The 26848-nt window shown below is 38.1% G+C and overlaps 1 protein-coding gene and 1 non-coding gene across 3 annotated transcripts in view; one reads left to right on the forward strand and one right to left on the reverse strand.

Annotated features, from left to right (window-relative positions):
• The window catches only part of Focad (focadhesin), a 364375-nt gene that overhangs the window by 223047 nt on the left and 114480 nt on the right, over window positions 1-26848 (forward strand). For both annotated transcript variants that reach the window (XM_004658412.2, XM_045146459.1), the window contains 4 exons: window positions 6007-6141; window positions 9771-9821; window positions 11300-11383; window positions 24312-24438. In XM_004658412.2, coding sequence (XP_004658469.1) covers window positions 6007-6141; window positions 9771-9821; window positions 11300-11383; window positions 24312-24438 — 397 coding nt within the window. The remainder of the gene's footprint in view (window positions 1-6006; window positions 6142-9770; window positions 9822-11299; window positions 11384-24311; window positions 24439-26848) is intronic.
• LOC123457844 lies at window positions 5499-5635 on the reverse strand. The gene has a single exon (XR_006635205.1). It is a non-coding gene; the product is annotated as a small nucleolar RNA SNORA2/SNORA34 family (small nucleolar RNA).

Below are 26848 nucleotides of genomic sequence, written 5' to 3' on the forward strand. Positions count from 1 at the left end.
AGTCAGACATAGCCTAGCATCACAGTTAAGTTTCATTGCTAGGGTAAAATATCCAACCAGAAGCAGTTCATGGAAAGAAAATGTTTATTTTGGCTTAGACATTTAAGAAGTTTGTCATAGCAGGAGTAGAGAGCTGGCATCAGGCATCACGTCTTCACATCGGCGTAGAAGAAGAAGAAGGAGGAGGAAGAGGGGGAGGGGTAAGGAGGAGAAGAAGGAGAAGGAGAAAGAAGAAGAAAAAGGGTGGCAGGCAGGCTGAGGTTATAATACTCTAGGACCCACCCCCAGTGACACATTTCCTCCAGTAAGGCTACACCTCTCAAAGGCTTCACTGCTTTTTCCAGCAGTACTTTATTCCAGGGTTTAAACTTTATAGCAGTTACTGTATTGTTGCTGGAGGACAAAACACCCAACCAGAAGTAGCTTATGGAAGGAAAGGGTTTATTTCCAGTTTATGGTTTAGAGGAGTTTTATTATGGCAGGCAAAGTGTGACAAAAGTCAACAGCCAGCATCACATCTTCACATCAGGATGAAGGAAGCAGAATGAGTGAGTTGAGTATAGCAAACGTGGCTGGGCCTCAAAAATTCCAAGGCCTATCTCCAGCAACAAACCTCCTTCAGCAAAGTTTCATCTCCAGTGGCACCATAAACTAACCAAACAATGCCTCCAGTTTGGGATTAAGTATGAGGCTTAGTTAGAAACACATGAGGTTAAAGGGTACATTTTGCATTCAAGCCACCACACTCAGGCTGAGGAGGTCATAGGATCGCAGAAAGCTGCTTTGCCAGAGGCTTTCCTGCCATGTTCACAGCTGGGCAATCTTGGGTTATCTTCCACGTTTAAAGCCATGACTTATGATTGGATTCTTCATTTTCTTGTACATCACAAAGACAGTAGTACCATTTATAAGTAGAGACTAAAAAGAATTAAAAAAAAAAGTTTCCCAAGCCCTGATTGTATGTGGAGGATGTGACCTTTTTCCTCACCTATGGAAGGATAGGAAGGCTCCCTTTGTCTTCTATAATTAGTAGCTAGAGTTTTTATTGATCCCAGTACATAGAAATGCTTTTGGTGATGTGAGGCATACTTTTCTTTGGTGTATTGACATAGAGAAATAGACAGGTGACAGCTGTTGCTGACAAACCTCATATCTGAATGTGGTTTTCCCAGGTATTGTTCTCTAAGGTCTTTGTACCAATTCCAGTTGAACACAGATCAAAATATCTCACTTCAACCCTTAATTCCAAAGCTCATCGTTCGAGCTTCCTTCCTTCCACTTATTTTATTATTTTTAATGCTGCTATTATTTGCTCACCTTATATGATGACTAGGCATCTCACTTTTGTTTGTTTATTTATTATTATTATTATTATTTTTTTTTTTTTTTTTTTTTTTTTTTTTTTTTTTTGGTTTTTCGAGGTAGGGTCTCACTCTGGCTCAGGCCGACCTGGAATTCACTATGTAGTCTCAGGGTGGCCTCGAACTCTCGGCGATCCTCCTACCTCTGCCTCCCGAGGGCTGGGATTAAAGGCGTGAGCCACCACACCCAGCTGTTTGTTTATTTTTAAAAATAAAAATAACTATTCATTTGTGACAGTAAATGAGCAAGGGAGAGACAGAGGAGAGTGGGCATGCCAGAGCTTATTGCTGTGGCAGATGAAGTCCAGACACATGCCCCACTTTGTGAACTGGCTTAGGTGGGTACTGCGAAATTGAACCTGAACCAGCAGAATTAGCCAGGAAGTACTTTTAACTGCTGAGTCATCTCCACATCCCTGGCATCTCACTTTTAAATTCACTCCCTGAGTTCTTTTCATTTTTAACTTTTCTTGAGATTTCTTTCCATACCTCAGTGCCACAGTGAATGTCTTCAGTACATGATGAAAACTGATCATCTTGCACGCTGATTATCATGCTAAGTGACTGGGGAATGAAAATTATGTTAAGTGGTCATTTCATAACATAATATCTAGTTGAGAAGACAATTTCCATATACAAAAATAGTGAACACTACCATACAGTACACAATTAAATGCTTAATTGGGTATCACAGAGTTTTAGGTGTTAAAAGTTAGAAGAAAGAAAGAAAGAAAATGAGAACTTGCATTTTAAGGGACAGGCTTATTGAGGAAATGGGACTTAAATTAGGTCTTGAAACAGCATAGGTTGGAAGTGACATTTAAAGTGAGCAGTCAGCAGGGGCAATTAGTGAATTTACTTAGCATAATGTTTGGGAAAATCTTTGGAGACTGTTTATATCTTAGGGACTAGTGAGAAATAGAAATGAAGAGAGGGAGGGAGAGAGAGAGAGTTGAACACTGCATTAACTTTCACTATGAAATTATTACATAAATCTTACAAGGCTCATATAGTAATGTTACCAAGTACAATAAATTAAAGAGTAAGACTTTAACTTTGTATATTCTTAACTCAGAAATCTCTAGAGGTGAGTCAGTGCTAGACTGATGCTCAGTGGTTAAAGACACTTGCTTGCAAAGCCTGATGGCCCAGGTTTGATTCCTTCAGTACCCAAGTAAAGCCAAATGGACAAGGTGGCACATGCATGCATCTGGAGTTTGTTAGTAGTAGCAAGGGGTACTGTTGTACTCAGTCTATTTTTGTCTCTGTCTCTGTCTTTCTCCCCCTTGCAAATAAATAAAAAAATTCTTTTTAAAAAAATCTCAAGTGCCTTTTCCTTTTAATTCTGGTCAGATTCCTTTGGTCCTTGATGATCTACCAGTGTTTCCCACTAATTATATATAATGATTTGATTGTTGACATTGTGTGTTCCCTATCCTCCTGATGCATCTGCATGGCTTCTGCCCATTCCTTCTTCAGGCCACTACTCGACTTACCCCACTTCTCAATACACACTAGTCCCAACCAGTGACATTTCTTTCTGCTCTAGATTCTTCTTTAAACTATTGTTCTATGTTCAAATGGTTGGTATCATATAACTTTTGCCATCTAATGATTTAGACTTACATACATTTCTCTCACTAGTAAGTTGGTGAGTTCTTTGAAGATTCATGGTACTTTCTATTGTTGTTTGCCCTAGTACTGGTACTATTATGGGAGGTACTTGGTGGTGAATTGGTAGCTCTTAAAGAATAGCTTGTTTAAAATAATAATTACTGGGCTGGAGAGATGGCTTAGCGGTTAAGTGCTTGCCTGTGAAGCCTAAGGACCCCGGTTCGAGGCTCGGTTCCCCAGGTCCCACGTTAGCCAGATGCACAAGGGGGCGCACGCGTCTGGAGTTCGTTTGCAGAGGCTGGAAGCCCTGGCGTGCCCATTCTCTCTCCCTCTATCTGTCTTTCTCTCTGTGTCTGTCACTCTCAAATAAATAAATTTTAAAAAATAAAAATAATAATTACTACTTGAAACCATGATTATTTATAATGTCAGATTTATGTCTTTGTGGAAATGTACCTACTAGCACACCTTGCCTATGTTACTGCTCTTTTGGAAGTGTTAGTTGAATTCAAATGTTACAGTGAAATCCCAAGAAAAGACCATATCTTTTCCTGCTATTTCTGGGAAGTAGAAAATGAGAACAAACCTTGAAACCAAGGTTTCTGGGAGAGATTGTTTCTGTTCTCTTCTTTTTGGCCTTTCCTTAATCTCTATGCTTTCAGTATATTTTACTCATTTATCCTTGACATCTCTTCACTTACTATTTCATAGGCTTTCTAAATATTTTGTTTGTAAATAGAGATAAATCATATATATATCAATTGAAGTTTAACAGAAGACACTTGAGTATTTTAGAAAGATTAATCCTGGTTAAACTATCTGATTGATCCATGTTGGCACTTTTCCCACCCATGTCTTAACTTTTAATAAAATATCCAGATCAGTGGGAAAAAAAATCACGTGTTATAGCAGGAATTAATAAAAAGAGAAAGACATTTAAGCCGGGTCTGGTGGCGCACACCTTTAATCCCAGCACTCAGGAGGCAGAGGTAAGAGGATCGCCATGAGTTCAAGGCCACCCTGAGACTACATAGTGAATTCCAGGTCAGCCTGGGATAGAGTGAGACCCTATCTTGGAAACCATGCCCCCCCCCCAAAAAAAGACACTTAAGTAGCCATAAAATCAGATACTGAACTGAACATAGGTTTAAGGAAATTGGGTCACATAACATCATTTATGTTGGGTTTTAGATTTAACACTTAGCAGCCTCTTAAAATCTGAAGTAATTTTAAAAACTTTAAATTATTTAAGAGAAAAATTATTTTCTCATCTTCTTGTAAGGTAAACTGCATGGAATTACTTGACTCTTTTAACCCCCTAATTTCTGCATTGTTATGCCTTCCGCAGGGCTGACAAACCATTAGAACTGTGCAGGCCTGGCTTTAGAAATGGGGTAGCGTCAACTTACCTTTCTGCATTATCAGGAAGGGATACACATGCACACTATAAAAGTTGGAGTTACCTTGTGTGGCCAGTGTGCATGTTTTTATATACATATGAGCATATGGAAGCCATACATAAAGGAAGAGCTAGGGTAGAAAGAGAGAAAGGAAGTAAAAGATGTGTTAGATTTCCATGATTCTGAGGTAATGTCTGAAATAGCAACTTAAGGCAGGACAGAGTCATTTTTTCCCATAGTTTCAGAGGTTTCAGTTCATGGCTGTCTGGCTTGATTCCTTTGGGATTTTTGAGGCAGAGCATTTGGCAGAGGGGGCAAAGGGGAGCTGAGCTGATCATCATCTGGCAGCCAGGACAGGGGAGGGGAGGGGAGAGGAGAAGGGTAGAAAAGAAGGAAGAAGAAGAGGAAGAGAAGGGGCCAGGAAGGGACAAAAGAGAAGAGGAAAGGAGAGAGAAGAGGAGGCCAGGAACAAACTTAATAGCATGGCCACAGTGACCCATTTCTGCCTACTAGGCTTCCATGTAGCCCATTCAACTTTGGACTCAAAAATGGATCAATTATAATAGCACTGTCATCTTTCAGTTACCTCTCAAGGGCTCCACAAGGTGGCGACCAGGCCTTTTGGTTGTTTACTTTATAACTAAACCATAACAATGTGACAGAGTATTATTTGGTAACCCAAACAAAATAATGGAAAAGCTGTTGTGTGAGGCAGGCTACATCATCAACAGTGTATAGTGGTTTAAAACTTTCTTTTTGGAAGCACTAATCTATTAAGGTCTAAGTTTTAGTAATGTCCTTGTTCTTGCTTGCTTGTAATGTATGTAGTGCCTTTTTTTTTTTTTTTTGAGCATGTATTCAAGTTTATTTGCAGCAGCTAGCGGCCCTAGCATGCCTTCCTTTCTTCTCTCTCTCTCCCTCTCACTTCTATCTCTCTCTGCTTGCAAATAAATAAAATTAAAGTTTAATTTATTGACCCACACTTATCACCCACAACTCAGCTGTTTCTTTGGCTATTTTTCTGAGACAGGGTCTCAGTATATAGCCCAGACTGTCCTCAAACTCTCAATCCCTGCCTTAGCCTTACAAGTGCTGGATCAGAGATGGGTGACCACACCCAGCCAGATGATTCTTTCTAATGAATTGACCATTGCATTTCCAAATATCTGAAATGGCCAACAGACTATAGAAAGACATTTCTTTAGGCTCCTGCTTGAAACCAACAGCTTCAGCCAACTGCCGGCCTTGATTCAGGGCCAAATGTAGTGCCTTTTTATTCGCTCTTTGTGGTACTGGGGATCAAACTCAGGACCTCTTGCATGCTAGACAAGTCTCCATCACTGGACTACACACCCAGCACTCCTGTTTATTTCCCTTCCTTTCCTTCTAGCCAATTCTTTTTTAAATTTCAATTTTGAGACAAGATTGTTTTTAAGCTGCCCAAGCTACCCTTGAGTTCATTTGCTCTGTAGCCCACCCAGGCCTTGAATTTGCAATCCTCCTGCTTAAATCCCCAGAATATCTGGGATTACAGGTATAGTCAGGTCTGGTTTATAGTACTCTTATCAAATGATTTCATGAGAGTTGGAATTTTGTAAGGTGTTGGTTGACTTTTAAATTTCCTTTCACAGGTGGTTTGCATTCGATCTACTTGGAATGCTCTCTCTCCAAAGTTGAGTTGTGACACACGACCTCTCATTTTGAAGACCTTGAGTGAACTTTTTTCTCTGGTTCCTTCCTTAACAGTCAATACAGCTGAATATGAGGTATGTGTTTGGAGCTTAAAAAAAAAAGGCATGCAACGTTATAACTACTTTGGAGATTATGTCTAAGTCTTTATAATGATTTTACACAAAAGATGAAGTTTTTATTATGAGAATTGTGACTTAAAATATTTTAGGTTTAAAAAATAGTTTCTAAAATAAGTATTCATAGGATTAACAGTATAAACCTATTTTGATAATGTTTTACATGCTAAACAATAAATAATGACAAATTTAGTAAAGGCTGGATATATTTTCCAAATTTTTCAAATGATTCAATGTTTGTCTTCAATCAGGTGAAATGTATGAAAGGTTCTTTACTATAAAGTATATACAGTGCTGCTTAATGTATTCTTCATGTCCCTTCTTCAAGTGAAGCAATCTAAGGATGGAGAATTTCACTTATGTCTCCCTCCACTTTAACAAGTGAAACTTCTTTTCATCCCCATGTGTATTCTGTTTCCTTCAAAGATCAGCTGCCTGTTTTCACTCATACTTGGGGAACTTACAGCTTGCTTGAATGACTAACAGATTTTAATAAACTACCATTTTCTATGATTACATATTCATTCTTTATATATTTTAGACCAGGTGATTTGACAGTATTCCTGGGTGAAACTTCCAGTAATTTTAAGTGCTACACAATGATTAATTCTAATCTATCATATTTGAGATTAATGGCACATGTTAGGCATCTGGTAAATATTTTCTGAATGAACAGTTTAACTGAACAGGGTGTTTTGAATTTATTCTTATGTATGGGATTTCATTTTAAAATGCTAAGAAGGAAGTCAATTTGTGCTTCCAAAGTATATAGCTCCCAAACTGTGTGTGTGTGTGTGTGTGTGTGTGTGTGTGTGTGTGTGTGTGTGTCTATAACTACTTGCCTTACATTGTTAGAGATATTTCTGGGTTAATAATACATAGCTAAGATCTAAATATAAGGTAAGGACATGTCTTGTGTTTATTTTCTGTCTTCAAGAGCTAAGGTCATGCCTTTTATTTCTTGTACTTCGAGTTATTGAGATTTCATTACAGATTCATTTTTGAAATCTTTTTTTTTTTTTTTTTTTGCTAAGTTCTTGTGTTTCTTTACCCACAGCTCTGAATTGCCTCTGGCCCAGCTTATTTTTCTTGCAGATTTTAGATTCTTTTGGTTTTTTATCATTACATAATAGTCAGGCTTCTTTGTGATTAAGGCAGGCTACCTGAGGTTGAATTTGCTCATCATTTCTCTCTTAGTCAAGGGTGTTTCTTTAGCTACGGTTTCCTGATCAGCAGAAGTGAAGGAATACGGAAGCAGACTCCCTCTCCCATTCTATCTTCCCTCTTTCTCTTTTCCTCCCTTCCTTTCCTCCCTCCATGTGGATATCTGCTCTTCAGTCTGTTCTCCTAGCCTTCTGTCTTCCTGTGTGTGTTTAGGTAGTTTTTTTGTTTTTTTTTTTTAAATCTTTTAACTGCTTAGAAGTTGTTTGGCTAACAGCCTGGGTTGAACTTAGTCAGCCTGAGGTTTTCTCAGTTCATGACCACCCCTTTTCACTCCAGGGCTCCATGTTGGTCTGCAGCGAAGTCCAAGCTCTTGATAGCAAATGCATAGGTCTTCTACAGCATGTTGTGTCTGTATGGTTACCCAGCCCACCAATAAATAAAACCACTTATTTCCTGACATGCCAACAAACTTCTATTTCTTGTCTTTTATCCATGTTCTTCCCTTTCTCTGGACTTCTTTTATTTTTTATCTATATTCATAAAAGCTATATGAAAAAAGAATTTCTTTTTTGAAAAATATATTTTTCAAGAAGAGGAGAGGGGAGGAGAAGGCATGCTAGGCCCTCTAGCCATTCCTATCCTTTGGAAATTTTTCTCCAGTAGAAATCTATTGATCTCAAAGTTCTTTACATGGTTCTAAGAACTTCATTTCTATTTTACACTATAGGTATATGCACATACATTTATTTTACCCATAAGCTGTAAACTTGTGGAATCACTGAGTCCATGATAAACTTGTGGTGAACAATGTCAGAGAACTTCCTTTCTTCCTCCCTTCCTCTCACCCACCTTCCTTCCTTCCTTCCCTCCATTCTTTCCTTCCTTTCTTCTTCCCTTCTTTCCATCCTTCCTCCCTCCCTTCCTGTCTCCCTCCCTAACTTCCTTCTTCCTTCCCTCTCTTCCTTCTTCTCTCCCTCCCTTTCCTCATTCTGTTTCTCTTTCCCTCCCTTTCTCCCTTTTTCCCTCCGTTCCTCCCTTTTTCCCTCCCTTCCTCCCTTTTTCCCTCCCTTCCTCCCTTTTTCCCTCCCTTCCTCCCTTTTCCCTCCCTCCCTCCCTCCCTCCCTCCCTCCCTCCCTCCCTCCCTTCCTTCCTTCCTTCCTTCTTTTTCTTTCTTTTGTACTAGAATTGAACCTAGAATGTAGTGTGTATTCTTTTTATTGCCTTACACAATACTTGACACATTTTACTCATTGACTCAGAATAATTTATTACAATTTCATCATGCTTTAGAAATACTAATAAATAATAGTAGATGTTATTCTTGAATTCTTATTAAAATCAGACACTGAGGTTTTAAGAGTCATATCAATTAAAAAATCAATATTGGGCTAGAGAGATGGCTTAGCAATTACGGCGCTTGTCTGCGAAGCCTCAGGCTCCAGGTTCGATTCTCCAGGTCCCACATAAGCCAGACGCACAAGGTGATGCATTACATCTGGAGTTCCGTTTGAAGTGGCTAGAGGTCCTGGTATGCCCTCTCTCTCCCTAATAAATAAATAAAATAAAAATAAATCTTTTAAAAAATCAATATTTATTGCTAAGTGCTAGGCTGTAATTACTAAATATAAACTGTAGTCTGAACCCAGTACTTTGTAGTTGCATTGTCTATATTTTCTCATTGTATGATGTGGCAGTCCCTGTCTTCCAGAAGCTCAGAGAGTGATGAATGAGAATGTGGTGGATGGAGGAAGCAATAAACACTGTTAGGAAGACTGTAAGGAAAGCATATATAGTTGGTTTTGTTTGACCATGACAATCTAATGCTGCTTCCCATTGAAGTTTGGGAGTTGGATGATGGACTGCCAAGGAGGTAATGAGGAGCCATATATGATTCAGAAGAGTAATACGCACTATCTGGCTAAAGTAAAGGGATATGGTATATTAGCAGAAAAATGGTTTCTATGGTTGATTATTTATTAAATAATTGTCACTTTAAAGGAGCTGTTCTGGGTTCTGTGGTCAAAGTTTTTGAAATGAAAAAGACTGCCCCAAGAAATAGAGAGTCCAGTAGGATATTAATCATACCAGATGCTAAAATGTGCCATATGCCATGTGACTACTGGGTAACAGTAGTAATAATAGTGACATGAAAGAGTGATATTTGTATTTAGGACTTAAAAAGACAGTAAGAAATGGTTATGTTTCTAGACTTAGATTATCTTAGCACTTCAATGTGTTGAAATCATCCATGTGTTTAGATGGATAATTTCTGAGTATTTTCATTTTATGAGTGATAAATATATGCAGATAACCAGTTGATAATCATATAATTTAAAAATACTTTCATTTCCATTATTTGGTACTTAAGATTATTTTTAATTTAAGTTTGTCATATTTTCTCCTTGTATTTCTTGGTTTTTCAGAATTTTAAAGTTCAAGTCCTCAGTTTTCTCTGGACTCACACTCAAAACAAGGTATTTTCACAGGGGGCATCAATCTGCACTGGAACAAAGTGGGGAAAGCACTGTAAAATAAGACTGATAGGATAAAAATGCAGTTCTTGAAGTGATGGCTTCTTGAGTTTAAAAAGTGTGATTATTGATTTAGTTCTAGAACATATTCTCATTGTATGCTCTTTAATATATTTTCATCATAAAATATGCTTCATGGGTTTTTTTGTTTGTTTTTCGAGGTAGGGTCTCACTCTAGCCCAGGCTGTCCTGGAATTCACTGTGTAGTCTCAGGGTGACCTCAAACTAACAGTGATCCTCATACCTCTGCCTCCTGAGTGCTGGGATTAAAGGCGTGCGCCACCATGCCCGACTGCTTCATGTTTTTAATGTGACTAATGTGAAGGTTTGCTGGCATTGTCTCATATCTTTATGTGGTCCTGCCCCTCTCCTGCTGTGGCCTTCATATGACAAGCACACCAAATGAATAAACACAATGTCTAGAAAAGGTTTTTGGTGCCATTTCCAATGAAGGAGCATGAAGAACTGGTGATGTTGCTGATTCATGGGTGAATGACCTGAGTTGCCCAAAAGCTGATTTGCTCTTTACTTAGAAAGGAGAACTATACTTGAAGCACAGGCTGATCAGACTAAACCTCACACTCCTTCCACTAACCATGGTAACTAACAGGGATCTGAGTAATTTACTTTCTTATTTTTAATATTTTTTCTCAATTTTTATTAACATTTTCCAAGATTATAAAAAATATTTTATTTATTATGAGAGGGAGAGGAAATGAGAATTGGTGTGCTAGGACCTTTAGCCCCTGCAAACAAACTCCAGACACCTGCACCACCTTGTGCATCTGGCTTACATGTGTACTGAAGAATTGAACCTAGGTCCTTAGGCTTTGCAGGTAAGCACTTTAACAGCTAAGCGTTCTATCCTTCTTGAGTTACTTTATTTTTTATTTTTATTTTTTTTAAATGGGCGCGCCAGGGCTTCTAGCCTCTGCAAACGAACTCCAGACGCATGCGCCCCCTTGTGCATCTGGCTAACGTGGGACCTGGGGAACCTAGCCTCGAACCGGGGTCCTTAGGCTTCACAGGCAAGCGCTTAACCGCTAAGCCATTTCTCCAGCCCGAGTTACTTTATTTTTAACGTCCAAATTGTGATAAAAATTTACTATTTCTCACCCCTGCCTAATGCTATTTTCTACTTCTATTTGGGACAGGTTGTCCAGAAAAATACTTGATGTTGGTATTTTCTTCCCAATTGTTCTATCTTCATATTTCCCCCACTCATCAATATTTCTTTTGAAATGAGAACTATGACTTTTCTTCTAAAGCTGCTAGTAGATAGCCTTTTGGTTTAAGTAAGATTTGAATCCCATATCTCAAGCATAACTTGAGGACCTTGTGGCTGGTTAGGGAAGATGTTCTTACCTCCTCCACATCTGGTGTTTAATGTATTTTGCTTTTTGTTTGTTTGCCTTATTTAGGACCCACTTGTAGCAAATGCTGCATATAAATCTCTGTCCCAGTTCAGTGCTGGAGAACACACCATTCTTCACCTTCCCGAAAAGGTAGGCATTTCTTCATTTATCTTGGTTTTATGACTGATGAATGTATGTGTAACTCTAGATATATTATCCATGCGATATGATTTGTATTCTTTATTTGTTTAAGCCATAGGACTGCAGAGTTGTTGGGTTTCACAGTTAATGGGCTTAGATTTCTTTGAAACACATGGAAGATAGCTGTTGTGTAAAGGAAGTGATTATAAGGTAATTGGAATTATGCTTGGTCTGAGAGACCTGTACCACTGAATAAACATCTTCAAATACAAGTATAGCCTACACAGGTTACTACATTCTACCACATGTGCTGCCAAAGGTCTTTTATCTATGGTAAGCAACAATACCCTTGGCGGCAGTGGTAGTAGGGGGGAATCTTGCTGTTTATTAGTGTAGTGGGAAATGACATGTAGGTCAACATAGAGAACTGGATGAAGGAAGTGCCATTACACAGTATGGTATTATCCTAGGTCTTTAAATACATGCATTACGGTGGTTACAGTTGTTACTGCACTCTGGGATAGCACCAGGTCCTTGGCCATGGGTTGGCAATTACTTAAAATAAACACCGTATTTTCTCCTATCCACCACATGTAACTAGCTCTGTGTTATTAGACCATGTTAAAAGGACTCCTGATCGGGTGCTCCTGATCTGCCACTACTAGTTGAAATACATCCCCATGTTTATTGAATGCCTTCAGAACATAATAGAGACATTGTATTACATGAAGTTTTATGTAATACTGTTTCTCAGAAACTGTCCTGGAGATCAAATATAAAGATTTAGTGTGTATTTCTTGGAATACTCAGGCATTAACCTATGTTTGACTTTTTCTTCTGCATTTAGTTTCTACAGAGATTATATGTCAGTAGGAACCTGGCAAACTTATATTAACTGAGTTGAATTGGAACCACAGTATAAAAGAAACTGCACATAAGGTCTTTTAAAGGCAATTTCTAAATGCAACAGGATTTTCTATACCATTGAAGACTCATAAGGATTGATTGGTCAACTTATATGGTGACTACAAATGGGAAGACTTTAACTTAACCACAGTATTTTATATTTGTAGCACATATATAATTAAAACAAATAAGATCTCAAGCTGTGTTGTGGTAACTACCAATTCGTATAACTGCTTTCTAAAAGAAAACAGTGGTGTAAATTTGGTATGAGAGTTCCTACCAAAAGATTAGCTACAGTATCTGGAGAGGCACCTTTTTTTTTGCCTTTTCAAAAATATTTTTTATTTATTGGAGAGAGCAAGAACGTGTGCACATAGTATGCTAGGGCTTCTTCCCACTGCAAACGAACACTAGACACATGCGCCACTCTGTTCATCTGGCTTTATGTGGCCACTGGGGAGTTGAATCTGAGTTGGTAAGCTTTGCAAGCATCTTTAACTACTGAGTCTTCTTCTCAGCTGCTTTTGTTATTTTTCAAATAAGTAATTTCTCATTTATCTCAGCATAAAAGTACCCCTGCTTTAACTGTTATTCCTGAAACATTCCAGCTTGATCCCACATACTCTTGACTTTTTATTCTCTACTTCTTTAAATAAATATTGACATGTTTACTTTTTATGGCTTTAGGGTTACATTCAGTTTCTAATTCTGTTTGTATAGAGTTTATACTCTATTAAGATCTATACTAAGTCAGCTGTTAGCAACTTCCTTAATCTGTCTCTTCTATACCTTTGACCCATAAACAGCCATAAATAGTTCTTTATACCTTCCTGTGTAAACAGTGATAAGTTAGGGCTTCTGTATGTGTTGGGCCTTTTGCCACCAGACTGGCGAACTCTAAAGGAACCCTAAAGCTTATTCTTTTGTAGTCATATTATTAGTTTTTGGTCTATCTGAATTTCTTTCTGGAATATGATGTCCTATTCGCCAAAGTCTAAAGCTTACTTCAATGGATTGTCCAATGGGTTATAATGAAGTAGTATAAGGGCTAACAGTATGAATCTTCCCCACTCTGCACCTCCAGCTTCTTCTATCTCCATCTCCTTATGGAGAATCACTGCTTCAGAACTGCACCATGTATTTTTCTTATTACTTTCTTCAGTTGGGTTGTTTCCATATACAAAGGTTAAATGTGGAGAAAGTAGTCATATGACAAATAAGTCACCAGAGGCTAAGGATGCAGCTAGGTGAGTACTGTGTTCCTGTTTTGTAGGTGGTAGCAGTGATGTGAAACTGAGACTTCTTTTCATAAGTGCATTTTCAAACGTTCCTGAAGTCCCTGCCAAGTACAACCTTGTGAAATGTAAAAATCTAAGGTTTCCTCTTTGTTGTCTGAGGTTACTTGTTGTGTACCAGCAGTAGTTGGCTTACTCACAAGACTCAAGATTCTTGTACTCTTCCAGTGAAATTACATCCACATTCTTTCTCTCCACTTGTGGGAACTTGTGAAACAAACTTTTGAACCCACTGTTAATTTCAACAAGAATTTAAAAAAAAACAGTATATTATATCCTTAGAAACATAGCTATCTTTTTGAATTATTTTACTTTTTTATGTGCTATTTTTCATGACATTTACCTAAAAAATATTTTTGTTGATTGATGAACAGAAATTTATGCTGTATAACTTATTGAAACTTAACAGACAGCAAATAAGAGAAGAGTGGCTGACACACATGAAAAGGAAGATGTGTGGTTTAATGAAACAATGCATCTGAAGTCAGGTAGAAAATGTTGGTGGATGGTAGAGCTGAAAGAGACATATGCATAAGGGGTATGATACAAAATTGTAGCTCCACTTGCTATTTGTTTGTTACATTCGGGGGCTTATGGGGCTGGACACTTAACCCTGGCATCAATTTAATAATAATTTGTTGGATATATGCTGAGTATTAGGCTCTGTCTTGTGAGCTGAGGATAGTGAATGACTTCATGTGCTTGTAGCTTTGTGATACTTAAAATTGTTGGCCCCATAAAATTAAAATCTAAAATTGTGGACACTTTTTTGAAGACCTACACATTGTAAGGTCGAAAGTTAAAGATTGAGTTTTCCCTTTAAGTGTATACACCTCTATTCTTTTTAGCTACTTCCCCTTCTTTCTTTTAGTTCTTCCCACTCACCCAAAAAGAAAAAATAAAACAGCCAACCAAATGAGAGAATATAGGATTTTTTGTGAAATAATCAATAAAGGATAAACATGTACATAGATGACACTGATTCTTTTCCCTGACTTAAATTCACTAAAATATTCAACTGTTTAAAATTTAAATATTTTATTGTAGAGGTGTTAAGATAGGTTTTCTTTTGTTAATTTCTGGAGTTAATTATAGAAGTAATGTAAAAGAACTCATTATATATCCAGGGTTGGTATAAGTATGATATAACCTGCTTGGATTTGATTTAAGTGAATGTTACTTCATTCATCAAAAGCTGATTCTCTTTTTAACTGAATTTATGCAGATACTTGACATGTTACACATTAAAACCCTCTGTTCTTGCACACACTCTTGGTATTTCATAGATTATACACTCAAAAAGATGCTTGAAAGGTTATCTGGCTGAAAATCCACAGCGAACATTTTGTAGACTAAGCTTTACAGTTTTCAATTTGAAATAGATTTTAAAAGTAGTTTGTTACTTTTATTTGGCTTTCTGTTCAGTTTTTCAACAGAGTTGACCTTGTTTTTGTAGGTCTCGTGTGTGTTTCTGTCTGGGTTGTGTTTTAAATATATATGTAGTTTTTCCTGGGTGTTTTTGTAGCTAATGAAATATCACTGCCAGAATTTCATAACCTGAATATCTGTTTTTTCTTATGACTCATCTTAATCCTTTTTAGTTGCTTCCACACTGTGTTTATTAATTGTGGTACATAGCATATATATGGCCTAGGAAAGCTGGAAGAAATAAGAGGAAGGAAATCTACATAATATAATCAAGGTTTAGTAATACATGCTAATTTGTTCAACATAATCATCTCACTCTTGAGGAAGCAAAACCAAAGGGTGAACATTCTGTTCTGAGTACTTAGTATGTATCCTCTATACTTAAACAATATCACATCTATAAATTTCTGTTAGTTTATAAATACTTATTATTCACTCTATCATAGATAAATTAGTATAGGCACCCTCTGATATAAATGTGAAATTAGGAAATTTAAGAATAACAGTTTGGGGGTGGGCTGGAGAGATGACTCAGCTGTTAAAGGCACTTGCTTGCAAAGCTCATTGGTCCATGTTTGATTTCCTTGCACCCACGTAAAGCCAGATGCACAAAATAGTGCATTCATTTGGAGTTAATTTGCAGTGTCAAGAGGCCCTGGCATACCCAGTTGTCTTTCTGTCTGTCTTTTATTGTAAATGAATAAATAAAATATTAAGAAAAAAAGTGGTTGGATTATTATTGTTGTTTTAATCCTCAACTTGGTAATTCTTCGGTGACTATTAGTAATTATGGCTTGGGTGCTCTCATTCATTTTAAGTGATTTAGGTAGACAGAGCAGAAGGACTGGCTAGGATAAGACATGTGTACAGCAACCATATCTCTTTGATGCTAGGTAATTCTGTAAACACCTGGTCCCTTGGCTTGTTCTCCACAGCAGGTTAAGGCCTCTTAGAAGGGGGTGACAGCAGAGGTGCTGGCTTGCCCTCCTTGCTGCCACCCTGGCTGTCTCCTCCCTAACAACTTCATTAACATAATTCACAAACCATATAACTCACTCATTACAGGCCCACAACTCAGTACAATTAGTATATTTAAGGAATTGTGCAGTTAACTACAGGAAATTATATTTTGATATGAGGACATTTTTCTCCCTAAAAGATACTCCTTTAGTAGCCAGTCTTCTTAACTCCTGCCCTCATTAGTTCTTAACCACTAATCTGCCTTTTGTCTATGTAAGTTTGTATATTTTGGATGTTTTTTGTAAATGAAGCATAGAGAATGTAGCCTATTATGACTGAATTTCTTCCTTTAGCTTAATCTCTTCAAGATTCTTTCATGTATAGCATGTGTCTGAACTTCCTTTTCTTTTCTTTTTAACTTTGACCATATTTCACTTACCCTCCTTCTCTCCTCATTGTCCCTTTCCTAATCTCTATTTTTAAAAATTATTTTGTATATTATAACAGGTTGTACATTTTTAATCCCCTTGCCCTAATGCTCTTCACCCTGGGGGCTCTCCTTCATGGTTATTGTGGGGTCATGCATTCCTCAGTTAGTCCCTATGGGGGTAGTAGAGAGACCATATTTCAAGGTATTCCTACCAACTCTGTGGCTCTCACAGTGTTTCTTCCCCCCCTTCCACAATGTTCCCTGAGCCATGGCAGCCCTATTGGAAGTCTGATTTAGTGTTGAGTTCTTTGTAGCCTCTTGATTTCTGCTTTCATATGTTTTGATTAATCTTTGTGTCTGTCATCATCATCATGGGGCTGGTTGTCAGGCTAGCAGTAGGAGCGTCATTGATGATGTTGCTTCCTCTGCATTTTCCCCTGGGCCCTGTCACAAGTAGTAGAAGTAGCAAGTCTCATGGTGGGCAGTTGTCTATTTTATTATGAATGGGTGTAGGCTGTCTTCTTAATAAATATTCCCTTATTTACATTCATATCTTTTTAAAATGAAAACATGAGAGAAAACATGTGAGTTATTTATTTCACTTCACATGATGATATCCAGTTCCATCCATGTTTGTGCAATATGATTTCATTCTTTATATTGGAGGAGTAATATGGCATTGTGTGTATATGACACATTACCTGTATCCATTCAGCCATTGCTCATGAATCAAACTACTTATTCTATGACTTGTCTATTGTATATAGTGCCACAATTAACACAAGTATGCAGGTATCTATAGCAATCCACCATTGATTCCTTTGGGTATATTGCCAAGAATGTCATTCCTTGATGAGGTAGTTCTTTTTTTAATTTATTGAAGAGCTTCCATGCTGATTTCCATAGTAGATGAACTAACATACTCCAACAACAGTGAATAAGGGTTACTTTTTCACCATTATCATTGCCATCATATATTAGTTTTTTACTATTTCTTATGGTAGTACTTTTGTGCTTGATTTGAATGGTATCTGTTCAATTAATCCCCTCCCCCTCCCCTCTTTTTGTTTTTTGAGGTAGGGGCTGGCTGTGGCTCAGTCTCACTTGGAAATCACTACATAGTCTCAGACTGGCTTTGAACGCACAGCAGTCCTCTTTACACCTTCTTCCCAAGTGCTTGGGATAAAGGTGTGTGCCATCATGCCGGGTGCTAATTTTTCCACTTTTGATTATATTGTTTTTTCTTTTGGTGTTTGAATTGTTTAAATTTGTTATATATTTTGAGTATTAGCCTTTTGTTGGCTAGATAGCTGGCCAAAAGATTTTCTCCCAGTCTGTCGGCTGTCCCTCCACTTTGTTGTTTCTTCTGATATCAGAAGCATTTTAGTATGATACAATTCCTTTTTTTTCAGTACTTACATTAGTAGAGCTGTTGGTCAATGCCATCTGGGCATAGTGGTGTACTCCCATAATCTCAGCACTTGATAGGTGGACGGAAGAGGATGCAAAGTTCAAGCCTAACCTCTGCTACATAGTGAGTTTGAGGTCAGCTTGGGCTACATGAGAACCTGCTTCAAAGAAAAAGTGATTACCTTGAAAGTTTTTAAGTGTTTCCTCTGTTTTGCTCTAGCCATTTTAACATCTTGGATTTTACATTAATGTCTTTGTTCTATTTTTAGTTGGTTTTGGTAGAGAATGAGAGATAAAGTTCTAGTATTTTGTCTTTTTTATGGTTCTCCATCCAATTTTCCTAGCAACACTTGTTAAAAAGACTATCTTTTCTCCAGTGTATGTTTTTAGTTAGCACTTCTGTTCAAAATTACATAAGTAAGCTGGTTTATTTCTGGGTCCTCCATTTTATTCCACTGGAGTGTTTTTGTGCCAGTACCACACTGGTTTTATTACTAGGGCTCTGTGATATAAAACTGGATATTTTGATAACTCCAGCCTTGCTCTTTTTTCTCTAGGAAGGTTGTTTGGCTTTGCTTTTTTGATCTTTTTTATACTTCCTTATGAATTTTAGAATTATTTGTCTGAATTTGACTGGTTTTCTTAAAGTCTCCCCCCTCCCCCCACAGCTGGAGAGATATCTTAGCAGTTCAAGGAACTTGCTTGCAAAGCATAATGACCCAGCTTCTGTTTCCTAACACCCATGTAAAATGAGATGCACAAAGTGGTGCATGTATCTGAACTTTGTTTACAGTGACAAGAGGCTCTGGTACATCTATTCTCTTTCTTCTTTCTTCCCTCCTCATCTTTCTATTTGCAAATAAATAATAAATAAAAATTAAAAATAGTTTTTCTCCTCCCTTCCATCCCTTCCTTTTCTTTTCCCTTCCCTCCCCTTCAGTCTTCTTCATTTTTCCTCTTCCTGTTTTGAAACGAGTACCAGGGTTACAGGCTAGTGCCAACACCTGGCTAGGATATTTGTTTCTCTTATTTCCTATTTCTGTGAAGAGCATCATTGGAATTTTGATGGAGATTGTATTGAATCTGTATATTTCTTTAGGTATTATGGCCATTTTCAAAATACCAATTCTGGGAAGCTTCTAGACATTTCGCAGTTGCCTTTTTTATGATTTTCAACTGTTATTATAGAGATCTTTCACTTCTTTGGTTTATTCCTAGAGATCTTGTTTTGGGGGTGTTTTAAGTTGTTTTTCTGGTTTCATTTTCATTGACTTCGCTGGTGGTATGTAGCTGTTGGTTTTTCTGTTGATTTTTATATATATCTGATTTAAGAGTCTGTTGTTTAGGCCTTTTAAGTATATCATCATATCATCTGTAAAAATTAATAATTTAACTCTGTTTCTGTTTATATCTCATTATCCTGCATTATTGCTTTGGCTAAGATTTTAAGTGCTACAGTGAATATGCATAGTGACAGCAGACAAGCTTCTCATTCTTCCTTTTAGAAAAAACGCTTTTACTTTTACCTCATTCCGTACAATATTGATTGTGAGAGTGCTGGATAGCCTTTATTTTGCAGAGGTGTGTTTGTATGATTATTCTACTAGTTTCATCAAAGATTTCATGTTGAAATAATGTTCAGTTTTGCCAAAGGCTTTTTAGGGCATCTAGTGATTATGTGATATTTTCTTTGTCCTTGGTTCTTTTTATGTGTTGTGTTTTTGTTGCAAGTGTGTGTGGTATGAGAATGTGTCAAACAGACATGGTGTATGTGTATGAAAATGTGTTGTGTGTATGCGTGCACATGTGTGTGCATGCTTAGGGAGGACAGAGATTGGCATAAAGTGTTTTCCTTCTTTGTTCTCCACAGTATGTTTTGAGACAAGAGTGTCACACTGAACCTGGAACTCAGTTATGTGGCTACACTAGCTAGCCTTCAAGCCACAGGGATTTTTCTTTTTCTTTTTGGTTTTTCGAGGTAGGGTCTCACTCCAGCCCAGGCTGACCTGGAATTCACTATGGAGTCTCAGGGTGGCCTCGAATTTACAGTGATCCTCCTACCTCTGCCTCCTGAGGGCTGGGATTAAAGGCGTGCGCCACCACGCCAGGCAACAGGGATTTTTCTGTCTCTGTCTTCCTAATGCTGGGATTTCAGACACAAGCTGCACTGTCTGACTTAGATGGGTGCTGGGTATCCAGACTCAGGTCCTCATTCTTCATTGGCAAGCATTCAGTGAGTGAGCTTCCTATACTATGTGCTACATTTTCATGTTTTTAAAAAATTTTTATTCACAGCTTCCATAATTATATACAATAAGCCATGGTAATTCCTTCTCCCCACACTTTGTCTTTGCACTGTCTGTCACTCATCATTTCCCTCCCCCTCTTTATCATTCTCTTTTATTTGATGATCATCTTTTCCTTCTATTGTGGTAATCCTGTGTAGGTAGTATCAGGCACTGTGAGGTCATGTATATCCAGGCCATTTTGTGTCTGGAAGAATGCATTATAAGCATTCCTTTTTTTGTTGTTGTTGTTTTTATTTTTTGAGGTAGGGTCTCACTCTAGCTCAGGCTGACCTGGAATTCATTCTGTAGTTTCAGGGTGGCCTTGAACTGTGAGTCTCCTACCTCTGCCTCCTGAGTTCTGGGATTAAAGGCGTGAGCCACCATGCACAGTTTAGCAGTCCATTTTTTTATGTAAATTGAGAATGTTGACCATCTTTTCATTCCTAATGATCTAACTTGGTCATGGTGTTTGGTATTTTCAATATGTTGTTGAATTTGGTTTATAAACATCATATTGGAAAGTTTTTTTAAGTGCTCATTTAGGAAATTGCTAGTTGGGATTCCTGTTGTTGTCATGCCCTTGTTTAGCTTTGTTGCCAGTAGGGTACTGGCTTCATTGATTTAATCTTGTAAGCATTTGTTCCATTCCTACTTCATTGAGTATCTTGAGTGTGGGAGCTAGGTTTTCTATAAAAGCCTGGAAGAATTAGGCCATGGATTACTCTGTTGCTGGACTTTACTTTGTTGTGAGATTATGGCTGCTTCTATTTCATTGCTAATTATTGTTCTGCTTAGGATTTTTTTTTAATTCCCTTGCTTCAGTTTTTATATATCCTATGTGTGTTGTAGTTAGCTTCTCATTAATAGGATAAAGCACCTGACCAAATGCAATGAATGGGAGGAAAGCTTATGTTATTTTATTTTGTTTATCTTTATTTTGGCTTATAGTCTTGAGGAGAAGCGCCATGATAGCAGGGGAAATCATGGCACGAGAGCAGAGGCTGGACATCACCTCTGCCACAGTGGGTGGAAACCTACAGCAAGAGAGTAAGTTGAGTTCTAGCAAGGGTAAACTTCCTACCACACCAAGCCTGCCCCCAACAGCACATCTCCTCCGGCAAGGCTCCACCTCCCAAATTACCATTAGCTGAGGATCAAGCATTTCCAAACACATGAGTTTGTGATGGACCTTATTGAAACCCACCACAATGTGATATACATTTACCTGTTTTTTCTAGATTTTTCTAATTTATTGGAACATAAATTCCCAAAGTAGTCTGTAGTGATCCTCTTGATTTTAGTGGTATTTGTTGTCATTATACATGTAATTTTATTAATTTGTATCTTCTCTATCTTTCTTTTGGTTTGGCTAAGCACTTATCAATCTTATATATAATTTCAAAACCAGCTTTGTGTTGTTGATCATTTATATTGTTAATTTAGTTTCCATTTTAAAATTCTGGACTGAGGAAATGGTTTATTGATTAAAGGAGCTTGCTGGCAACACCTGCCAGTCCAGGCTCAATTCCCCAGAATTCACAAAAAGCAGATTGCAAAGTCTCATATTCATCTGTGATCCCAGTTTGACTATGACAAGAAGGAGAATTAAAGCTCATGGACCAGATAGTCTGACATTTGTTTGCAGCCTGGCAGTTTGTTTGCAGCAGCAAGAGAACTTGCCTCAGGGAAGGTAGAACACACATCTCAAAATTGTCATCTTATGTTGACAGACGTGCCATGGTACATACACACACACAAACACAGAAATTAATTTTTTTGTTTGCTTTTCAAGGTAGGGTTTCACTAGTCTATGCTGACCTGGAATTCACTATGTAGTCTCAGGGTGGCCTCAAACTCTCAGCGATCCTCCTACCTTTGCCTCCCAAGTGCTGTGATTAAAGGTGTGTGCCACCACACCCAGCTCCAGAAATTAATTTAAAATTTAATTTCATCTCTGATCTTTATCATTTTTCTAATTTAAACTTTATTTGTATTAATATTTCATTTATTTATCTGAGAGAGAGAGAATGAATGAATACAGATAAGCCAGGGCCTCTAGCCACTACAAACAGAATCCAGACATATGTGCCACCTTGTGCATCTGTCTTATGTGTGAGCTGGAAAATCAGACCTGGGGTCCTTAGGCTTCACAGATCAGTGCCTTAACCACTAAGTCATTACTACAGCCCTTTACTCTTTTTAATGGTTGAATTATGTTCTATTGTATTGGTATACTTCATTTTGTTTATTCATTTATAAACTGATGAATATTAGAGTTTGCTCCCACATTTGGACTATTATGAATTATGTTTCTGTGGACATTTGTGTGCAAGTTTTCATGCGATCACATATTTTAATTTTTCTCTGTTATATACCATGTAGAGGAGTTACTGACTCATATGGTAATCATTTTGCTATTTTCTAAAGCTTCTTTAAAAAAAAAAGAAAAGAAACGTTGATTTATTTTATTTTAGTTGATGGAAAGAGAGAAAAAAGAGGCAGATATAGGTAGGTAGGTAGGGAGGGAGAGGGGGGGGAGGGAGGGAGGGAGGGAGAGATTGGTTATGCCAAGGCTTTTAGCTATTGCAAATGAACTCCAGACACATGTGTCACCTTGTACATCTGGCTTACATGGGTCCTAGGGAATTGAACCTGAGTCCTTTGTCTTTGCAGGCAAGTGCCTTAATTGCTAAACCATTCTCTCTAGCCCTTCCCAAGGGTCTTGATGCTTCATAAAGTCAGGGATCAAAGCAGAACACAGATCTCTTTCTTTTCAGGACTTTAAAGTCTATTAATTCTGGTTAGAACTTCTAAGATAATTCTTAGTCATACTAAACCTAGAAAATTCCAACTATCTATGCAAACCAGAAGTACCTGGAAGACTATGTAGAACTGAAAGGTTTGCAAATGAGCCAGGGTATGTCTGATGTGCAGTGTTGTAAATGAATCCTGCCATGCCCTGTCTGGAGTATATCTGATTGTGTTATCTCTATAAGAATTAAGTGTTCACTCTTGAATCTAGATTAAATCTGGTTTTGGATAGTAATCAGGTGGCCAAGTTCCTTTCATTCTTACTTCACTGGTGATGATAACTCTAGTTATGGCTGAAAAGATTCATTAGAGTTTAGATTAGACATAAGAGAAACATTTTCCCTCTGTTTTCTCTTATCCTTCTACAAGAATCCTGACTCAGTGCACTTCCTAAATGAAACAGTGCTTTGGGGACCTATGAAGAAGGCAGTCTGTAGGAATTGTTAATTATTTCTAAAAATAACTTCAGGAGACAGGCTAATGGTAATGACTGGATTCTGGCACTTTCTGCTTATAACAACCACTTTTAAAAAAATCTTTTGATCCCCCGCCTAATGCTTAATTATCTCCATGTGGGCATTATGGTAGTGTGTCAGTGAAGTATTTAAAAATTTAATTAATTTCTTTACATTAATGTCTTGTTGAAAGTAGTATGATAGTGGTAATTTTGTACATTTTTTATTTTTGTTTCACATAAGTCTAACTAATCAGAAACCAACCAGAAAATTTTCAAAATGCAAATTATACATAATAAAATTAATCTTCCAATGACTGATTTTAGTATTTTTTAAATAATATTCCATAGTAACAAATTGCCACGTCTCAAAAACAGTCAAATAAAACATTTTGCCATTCCCCTGTCACTACTATATTTCTACTGAGAGATTTTTAGTTTTGTCACAGAGATCTAGCTGCAACAAACTGTGAAGTCTTAAAGAAACAAAGCAAAGCATTTGTTCATTTCTCTGTCCCTAGTATATCTCTACTGGGAGGTTTAAAGTTTTCTCATAAAGATTCTGTTGGAATTACAGATTTAAAAATAAAACAATTCAGATGAGGCAAATATGTAATTATGCTCAATGATGATCAATGTATTGACTATGTCAGCATTTGTATTTTATTGTTGAGTGGTATAGAATTTTATTAGTTTTCTATAAAAATCATGTTTATGCTGGCTTATGGTATTTTTCTTAACGTGTGTTAGTTCTTTAAATGAATCTGAAACATACTAAATAAGATAACAAGGATTTAACTTTAGGCAATCTTGGGCATGAATAGATTTAAAAAAATACATCTCATGGTCATTTGATATTAAATAATAAAAGTCTAAAATAATGTTTAAATCTTGGTACAGAAAGGAAAAGGGGTGACAGTTTACGTATTGATAATGTTATCATTTGTCGTTTCAGATAAGACCAGAAATCCCTGTTCCTGATGAGTTAGATGAAGATGGAGAGCAGGAGGATGTGGACCTTTCAGTTCCTGGCCCTTGCTATCTCAAACTGTTGTCACTCACCCCTCCTCTGGTTTTACCAGGTGACTTCTATTTGGTGACTTGGAAGCTAGCATTTTTTTTTTTCAGTGACTTTGCTGTTCTGATAAATTATGTTCTTTTGTGATGTGAACATAGATTAATCATAGCTACTTCTTTTCTAGCTGAAATGCTATGTGTGCCCATTTGTTGTATAGGGACTGCTTGAGGTACAGTGTGCTGAACATACCAAAAGCATTAGACAACAGGAAATTAGTTTAAACAATTGTCCTCACTGATAATTAAACTTTATCTCCAAAGCTCAATTCATTAGACTTTTAGGAGATTTACTGAGGTTTAAGAGCTATAAACGATTGCTTTTTAAAAATGGTTCAAGAACTGGAGAGATGGCTTAGCAGTTAAGCACTTACCTGTGACGGCCAAGGACCTGTCTTCGAGTGTTGACTCTCCAGGACCCATGTAAGCCAGATGAATAAGGGGGTGTGTACAACTGGAGTTCGTTTGCAGTGGCTAGAGGACCTGGTGCACCCATTCTCTCTCTATATCGATCTACCTGCCTCTTTCTCTGTCTATCTGTTGCTCTCAAATAAATCAATAAAAATGAACAAAAATTTTTTAATGGTTTAAATGGTATGGTGATGAAGTTTTAATATTTTCAGGAATAAGTGGTCCAAGATAGAGACTCTGAGACCAATATGTGGGTTTTGGGTCAAGGCTGGTATGCAGCTGGTAGAACAGGCCGTACAAGCACAGAACCTTAGCCTTTGGGGCCTGCCAATCACGAAGTCTCCTGTCCAGATAGGAACAGGTCTGCTTAGCGATAAGCCTCAGAGGGTTTCTGTGAGTTCTCCAGAGAATCAGAACCAACATGATGTGTAAGCAGAAATTCATTGCACATAGTGAGTGACTTACTTCACAAAGACAAATGTGCAGAATCTGTGGTGAGAGCTGCTGGTTCAGCTCCAGCCCAGAAGCCATCTGCTGGAGAATTTCTTCTTGACTGGCTGGTGTTTCCTTCTATTCAAACCTTCAACTGATGTGCAAAACCCACCAGCATCCAAAACATCAGAAACATCTAAAATAATGTGTTACCAAATATGTAGGTAGAGTACCTTGTTTGCAGTTTGATGGGATTAACCATGGGCTCCAAGACTGCCCCTAGCTGCTGAGCTGTAGAGTTGAAAGAAACCTCCTCATGCTCACAGCAGTTCTCCCCCTGACTAACAAGCTTCACAGGGTGCTGGCTGGTAAAGAGGTGCTCACATTTCAGGAGCCTGAAGGTTCCCACACCCAGCCATGGCCAGTGTGACAGTCTTGCTAGTGACATGGTTAGGTCCCAGGAGTTCCCCTTGTGAACGGCCATGGCCCTGACAGAAGAGGCTTCGTGTATCGAGTGACTGGCTCACCCTTCTGCCCTGAGAACAGCGAGGAAGCCAAGCCCTGCTGAGACAATACATGGCAGCCCTGCTAGGTGTTGGGGTGGAGGCTGAGGCAGGAGGATTGCATGAGTCCAAGGCCAGTCAGCTAGAGTGAGACTTTATCTAAAAAACAAGAAAGGGGAGCTGGAAAGACAGCTTAGCAGTTACTTACCTGCAAAGCCAAAGAACCTCGGTTCGATTCCCCAGGACCCATGTAAGCCAGATGCACAAGGTGGAACATGGGCCTAGAGTTTACAGTGGCTAGAGGCCCTGGTGTGCCCATTCTCCCCCGCCCCCCTTCCCTCTCACTCTCTCAAATAAACAAATTTTTTTTAAAAAACAAGAAAGGACAGTACTTCCTTTTCCCAATCTCCAGAACTGCAAGAAATAAACTTATGTGGTTTTATTAAAAAAAAAAAATTTTATGATCAGCTCTGAGCAGAATGGCATTAGCCGAAGGTGGATAAAGGGTACCAGTCTAAGGTGGGGATGGGATAGAAATAATGAGAGGATGAGAGAATGAATAAGAGAAAATGAGCAAGAAGCAGGTGTCGATGTGAGCATAGGATAACAGGCTAAGGTGGAGAGGCCAGAGAGTACATGCACTTGAAGTATGGCAGGAAGAGAGAGCGAGGCTAAGGGTGACAGAACTTTAATACCCGGCCCCTGGGAATGGCACAGAAGAGAGAACAGGCCCTTTGAAGGAGACTTCAATTTCAGAGTTGGGAGGGTGAGAAAACTCTGAGACTGAAACATATAGTTTGTTAGACCTTGAGCTCTTTTAAAAAAAAGTGTTCCTGGGCTGGAGAGATGGCTTAGCGGTTAAGTGCTTGCCTGTGAAGCCTAAGGACCCTGGTTCGAAGCTCGATTCCCCAGGACCTACGTGAGCCAGATGCACAAGGGGGCGCAGGCAGCTGGAGTTCGTTTGCAGTGACCAGAAGCCCTGGCACACCCATTCTCCCCTCTCTCTCGCATCTTTCTCTCTCTGTCTGTCACTCTCAAATAACTAAATAAAAATAAACAAAAAAAGATTTTA

The sequence above is a fragment of the Jaculus jaculus genome, chromosome 1 (assembly GCF_020740685.1).
Source record: "Jaculus jaculus isolate mJacJac1 chromosome 1, mJacJac1.mat.Y.cur, whole genome shotgun sequence".
Classification (NCBI taxonomy): domain Eukaryota; kingdom Metazoa; phylum Chordata; class Mammalia; order Rodentia; family Dipodidae; genus Jaculus; species Jaculus jaculus.